This window comes from Herpailurus yagouaroundi, unplaced genomic scaffold (assembly GCF_014898765.1).
Source record: "Herpailurus yagouaroundi ecotype Mexico unplaced genomic scaffold, PumYag 188, whole genome shotgun sequence".
Classification (NCBI taxonomy): domain Eukaryota; kingdom Metazoa; phylum Chordata; class Mammalia; order Carnivora; family Felidae; genus Herpailurus; species Herpailurus yagouaroundi.
The window spans coordinates 39,042,099-39,048,897 of NW_024412419.1; the positions used below are offsets into that span (position 1 = coordinate 39,042,099).

A 6,799-nucleotide genomic window follows, 5' to 3' on the forward strand; every position below is an offset into this window, starting at 1 on the left:
GAGAAGGTCTCTCTTGAACTGAGTTTTGAAAAAATTCATTGGGCTCTGCACTGACAGTACAGAGCCTGCTTGGAATTCTCTCTCTCCCTCTCTCTCTGCCCCTCCCTCACGCTGTCTCTCAAAATCTCACACACACACACACACACACACACACACACACACACACACTTTGATGGGGTTACCACGGAAACACCATGGCATGGCACAATTCCCCGGCAGCTCCAAAGACATTCTGTACATGGTTCATCTCATTGAACGTGGTGGGTACCCCTTTGACAACAGACGATCAACTAAGTAAAGTCTACTTTCTGCTCTATTGATCTTTGATCTTTGTTTTGGGCTCAGATGTCCTCTACAGCTTGATGCCAAAATATGTTTCAAAGTAAAACATGGGCCTTGATCTGATCTGATATGCATTTAGTCTACCGTTTTTGAAACGTCATGGCAAAGGAGAGGTCAAATACGAAGACACTCTTTAATTATCCTTAACGGAGAGAAACTAGAATCCCATAATTCTACTGAATGCGCTTTATCACTTGCAAAAGCCCCCTGCCCCAGGAGAAGGTATAAAAGAGTGAAAATTTTAAAACTTACTTGTTTTCTTTGTCATTTCCATTCAGCCTACCTTCAAATAAATACATAGGGAGTCCAGATAGGGTAGATGGCTAAAGAAAGGGGTCATCAGGGGTGCCTGGGTGGCGCAGTCGGTTAAGCGTCCGACTTCAGCCAGGTCACGATCTCGCGGTCCGTGAGTTCGAGCCCCGCGTCGGGCTCTGGGCTGATGGCTCGGAGCCTGGAGCCTGTTTCCGATTCTGTGTCTCCCTCTCTCTCTGCCCCTCCCCCGTTCATGCTCTGTCTCTCTCTGTCCCCAAAATAAATAAACGTTGAAAAAAAAAATTTAAAAAAAGAAAGGGATCATCAGCCCGTAGACACAAATATATCCTCTTCCAAGATTTTAGATCTTACCTAAAAAACATTCTCTATCAGGGAAGCCCTGAGGGTTCGACACCTGCTGGAAAACAGAGTAAAGCTTCAGCAGCTGACCCAGGGCCTCTGGCCCCCTTTAGTGAGAAGGGTTTTTGTACATTGACACAATGGGGAGCTATCACTGTGGTGGACGTTTGGCCAAGGAACCAAGCTGGAAATCAAACGTGAGTAAAACCCAAACCTTCCTTCTTCGGTTGTTTGTGTCTTGTGATTCCCGGGTCTATGAAGCGATCTGTATAAGCTGACGTTTTGCGACCAGGATCTGACATCCTCTAAGGCAAAGATAAAGTCTATAAACAAACTCAAAAGTGGATTACACACTTTCTGTGAGGAACGGGATTCAGTCAGTGGGTGAGAATAACTTGTCTAAGTGATAGTTTCAGAAATCTATGGGGGAGCGTAATTATATGTTCTACACAGAGCCTCGCTCAGTTGTCAGAAAAGGAAATTCAGTTTTTGTATAGGAAGGAGATTAGGAGGAACTACTGTGTGTACAATTTCGGCCAGGGGACGAAGCTGGAGATAAAACGTAAGTATTTTTTTCAACTAATTCTTCACTGTTTTTGTCTAATTGGTTTGCTTTTTCTCCCCCCACCCCCCTGCCTTTTCACGTGTTCTAATTAATTACATGTCAGGGATAAAACAAATCTCACCCCCAGACCAGGTACAGAGGAGGGAAAATCATTGCACTGGAGGCTAGCTGACCGCTGGTTTTTAAGATTTCCAAATCAAAATAGGGTCACTGGGGAGAGAGACTACCGTTTCAGGGCGGGTTTTCATAGAGGTGGAGGTTAAGGGAAATCACTGTGGTTCACTTTCGGCCAGGGGACCAAACTGGAGATGAAACGTAAGTACCTTTTTGTTCAATTATGTGTGAGGTTTTCGTCCTGTTGTAATATTTGTTCAAGTTTGTGACATTTTGGTAAAATGAGCCACTCCTGGTGCCCCAAAAGAAAACAGCAGAAAATGAGAAAAGAGCCAACTTTTCAGCTAAGCAAACAAATCGTTGAGTTTGTGATGAGAGTAGGCTTTGTGGGGAGAAGGGGAAAGACAGCTGGATTTTTCTCTGAATTGGACTTTCTTATATGATCAGCGTCAGAAGGAGGTTTTTGTTGAGGGCTAAAGTGTCAAAGCCCTCAGTGTGGCTCACTTTCGGCCCAGGTACCAAGCTGGAGATCAAACGTAAGTACACTTTTTAGTCCTTTTTCTGGTAGCGTTGTGAAATTTGGGGGTTTTCACGTGTGGAGTGTGAATTGAGGTCAATTCTGAAGAGCCCGGGATTCTTCTGAAAATCAGATGAGTAAGGGACTGAAAATCAATTTGTCTCAAGGAAGAGCAAAGAGACAGTTAGTTGGCGTGGCATCTAAATTGCCAGATTTTCTCTGTATCCATCAGTCTAATGAGCTTAGCAGCAAAAAGAGGTTTTTGTTGAGGGAAAAGTAATCAAGTTAATACAGTGGACCACCTTTGGCCAAGGGACACATCTGGAGATTAAACGTAAGTAATTTTTCTCTGTTGCCTGTTGAAATTTGGGTCTAAATATCAGTGATGACTTTCAGAGACTGAAGTATGAATTTTGTGCGGACGGGTACATGAGACCATTTCAGATTTGTCATCAATTTCAAAAGTTAAACTCAGCTCCAAAAATGGATTTCTAGACAAAAAGATTAATTTAATCTAAATTTCATTGTTCAAAAGGAAAAAAAAAAATTAGTGTAGATGAAAAGGAATCTTTGAAGCTCGAGAGAAAAAGTGAACTAATTTTCGCTGAGTTTTACCAGATGTTATAGTGAGTTTTGCTTGTTCTGTGTGATACAGAAATTTATTTCTTAGTCTGTTTTCTCTCCTGATAAATAATTTTATAAGATAACAATTAAAATCCATAGAATGCATGAAAAATTGGTAAGAAGTTAGAAAAGCGTAGTTGTTTGCCATGTAAAACCTGCAGCTTAATTGAGAATCAGCTGCAATGCTATCTTTGGAGCCTAAGACGAGTGATAAACTGTTAATATTCAAAAATTCTACAGAAGCTCTATATCCTGATAGCTACCTTCTTTGTAAAAATCCAATTTCTATATTAGACTAAACATGAGATGATTTCTTATTGTAATGGTGAAAAGATGGTTATCGCGAAAATCTCAGTTTTGAAAACATTCGTTTAAATTAAGTAAAATAAAATAATTGCATGTTTGAATGCCCATGGACTTGTAGAAAAATAGTAAATATTTTTAGTGAGTGTGTTCTTTTATTTCCCTCCGTTACTACTTGGCCACTTTATACCGTCAAGGAAGCCATGGCACATCTTGCGTGGTCTATAGACCTCATGGCGGTCTTTTGTCATGACTGAATAACTTTCGTGATCAGGCCACAGCACTCGTGTGGCAGTGCGCCTAGCCACTAAAGGCCACGGCCACTCCACGTTTGTTCGCCTGTTCAACTCTACTGTGGCGGCTCTCCCGACACAGTGATACGAATAATGGCACTAACGAAAAAGAATAGAAATGTAGTGGGCACTGAGCTAACGTAGAAGAAACAGGGAGAAGTCTGATTTATTAGAAATTTCAGAAATAAAATTCAGTCATTTTTATACGAAAATTTCCATTAGAGGACTGTAAAAAAGTTACAGCTACTTTTGTTTTCAGTGACATGTAATGATTTCAATATCCTCTCATCAAATATATTTAAATAATAAAAGTACAATCCTAAAGAAAGAAATATATATCATTCTTTCCGAGTAAAATCCTTACCAGCAAAAACTGAATTTAAGGCCATCTGGCCATTCCAGTTTTAGTCAATTAACTTTTACTGAGTTCACATTAAATACCATCAGATAAAAAAATAAATTTGTGACATGTTTTTAATTTTCAAAAAATTAATGGCTTGGGAAGGACTATTTTTCAGTTGTATGAAATATCTAATCATAGGCAAATGCCATTAATAAAAACTTGATATAAATATATTTTCCAATACTTTCATTCTGTGGTAGAAAATTTTTAATCTGAGTATTTTAATTCCATACCCTCTAAAATAGTTTAGTAATTTTTTGTTGTTTACTTCAGCTAATTTCAAAAGTGATGCTTATGAAAGATTATTTTTGGTCTGCAACAGTTTTATAGGACTATTTTAGAGCTGTTTTAAAACTCTGAGAACTATTTTAGAACTATTTAAACTATGTAGCTTTTTAAAACTATTTTAGGGCCTTTTAAAAACCTATTTTAGAAGTTTAAACTCCATTAAAAGCTAATAAAATGTCTTGTAAGACTTTCCATATCAATGTGCTAATCGTTTAATATTTGAATGCAGGATGGATATTTTAAAGGCATCAAGGAGTCACCCGGCTAGGAGTATCTTTCTAGAATACTTCCCTTCCTTTTTTTCTAGAATTCACACTATTTTGCGGCCAATGCTATTTTATAAAATTCTCAGAAAAAAATTAGTGATGAAGGTGAAAAGAGAAAAAAAAATCAAAACATAGAAAGTTCAGTATCTTACTTTGAAATGCTTCGTTAATGGAGGTTAGCTTTATAAAAACCTGTTCACTTATCTGCAGTCTTCTCCCAGCAAAGGATTCTTGATTTGTTATTTTAGCCCTTGCTCTCTGACCAGACAGCTTGAATGCCCACGGGGGGGATTTCCCAGACGCCATCTGGCAGCTGCTCATGGTCAGAACCGAAGCTAGCTAGTTCCTTGTAGGCAGGTGGCCAAAATTACAGTTGACCCCCATTGTCTGGTCTGTTATCGCCCCATATCATGACAGCTGTCAGACGAGGGCTCAGTCTTCCTTCAAGGCCTTTGTAAGGAGGTGGGACAGTTGCTAGCCTGATCACAGAAGGTAATAGGGCTGTGCCTCAGCCCAGGCACAGACTCGGGGCTCAAAGTCACTCTATAGGGGGGGGGGTCTGGCTCTCACACACTCAAAGAAAACCCAGGAAGGAAAAAGCAGCCCGATATTGCTACACAGTTCTGGGAGAGGCACGGAGGAATGATCTCTGTAAGGGGGTCCAAGACCTGTTTTCTGTTCTAAACTTTGAGGGAGTCAGACTAAATGGCCTTTGTTTCTTTGCCTAAAGTACTGGGTGTAAGGCAGGGGGCAGGGAACACAGCTGAAGGAAAGAAGGTGAGGTCAGAAAAGCAAAAAAGCCCTTAAAATGGCTGCAAAGAGTTCAAACAAAACAGTGTAAAATTTTCTTAAGAGATAGGGGCTACAGAAACACTCAAAATCATGGAGATTATAAATCTGCTTCCTGGTGTCCCTCACTGCTACACAGAATAAATTGCTCTGTCTCCCTTACGGGCTCCGGGATTGCCCACAAACAATATGCCCAAATGGAGAACTTCCCTGTTACTTAACAACCATTCTCTGTGCTTCCTTCCTCAGGGAGTGATGCTCAGCCATCTGTCTTTCTCTTCCAACCATCTCTGGACGAGTTACATACAGGAAGTGCCTCTATCGTGTGCATGTTGAATGACTTCTACCCCAAAGAGGTCAATGTCAAGTGGAAAGTGGATGGCGTTGTCCAAAACAAAGGCATCCAGGAGAGCACCACAGAGCAGAACAGCAAAGACAGCACCTACAGCCTCAGCAGCACCCTGACGATGTCCAGTACGGAGTACCAAAGTCATGAAAAGTACTCCTGCGAGGTCACTCACAAGAGCCTGGCCTCCACCCTCGTCAAGAGTTTCAACAGGAGCGAGTGTCAGAGAGAGTAGCCTAGCAGGCCTCATCACCTGCGCCTCAGTCCCAGACTCTCTGTCTCCCTCCTCAGGCCTCCGGACCTTTCCCCATCGGAGACCCACACCTATTGCAGGCCCTTGTCCCCACCTTACTGCCTCCCCCTCTTTGGCTTTAATCATGCTAATAATATTTGGGGGGAAATGAATAAATAAAGTGAATCTTTGCACCAGTGATTTCCTTCTTCCTCCTCTGTTAATGGTTGGTATAGTTTGTTTGTTTTTTTTCCAATTACCCAGTTTATTTCTAAGCAACTAAACACCCAGTTGCTATAAAATCACCACCACGTATAAAAATCATCATCCCACATTCTACCTGACCTTCTTGTCCTCTACGAGACACTCCATGAAAGCCATAAGCGACCTGTCTTCATATCCTGCCCACCCCCAGGGCCATGGTGTAAGAGGCTTGCTTCCTCATGTTCCCCTCCTCAGCAGACCCTCAGAGTCCTTTTAAGGGTGACAGTTTCTACAGTCACATATCTTCTGATCCAGTTGAACCTACCTAAGAATTTACTCAAAGCAAATTTTTCTTTCTTTTTTTTTTTTTCAACGTTTATTTATTTTTGGGACAGAGAGAGACAGAGCATGAACGGGGGAGGGGCAGAGAGAGAGGGAGACACAGAATCGGAAACAGGCTCCAGGCTCTGAGCCATCAGCCCAGAGCCCGACGCGGGGCTCGAACTCACGGACTGCGAGATCGTGACCTGGCTGAAGTTGGACGCTTAACCGACTGCGCCACCCAGGCACCCCACAAAGCAAATTTTTCAAAAGAAAGAAACATCTATAAAGAGTCATTCACTGTGACATTACATAAAATAACAAGACAATGAAAATGATCTAAATGAACACGCAATAGGGAAATGGTAAAGTCCATTATGGCACTTTAACTTAATGGAATGTGCTCTCTCTATCTGCCAAAAACCATACTGAGTGCTTTCCACAACCTAATTTAAACCTTACTTTACTGCAAGGTTAAAAATGTTCATTAAAATGTTGGGCAAGTTCTAAGGTGCACCTGGCTGGCTCAATCGGTTGGGCATTCCATTCTTGGGTTTGGGCTGAGGGCATGATCTCATGG

The 6,799-nt window shown here is 41.4% G+C and overlaps 1 gene segment (V, D, J or C); it reads left to right on the forward strand.

The window, feature by feature from the left end:
• LOC121044473 (immunoglobulin kappa light chain-like) overlaps nucleotides 1–5,895 on the forward strand; it is a 139,033-nt gene extending 133,138 nt beyond the window's left edge. Inside the window, 2 exon segments of the V gene segment in view lie at nucleotides 1,479–1,516; nucleotides 5,366–5,895. Coding sequence covers nucleotides 1,479–1,516; nucleotides 5,366–5,697 — 370 coding nt within the window.
• Nucleotides 5,896–6,799: the final 904 nt, after the last annotated feature.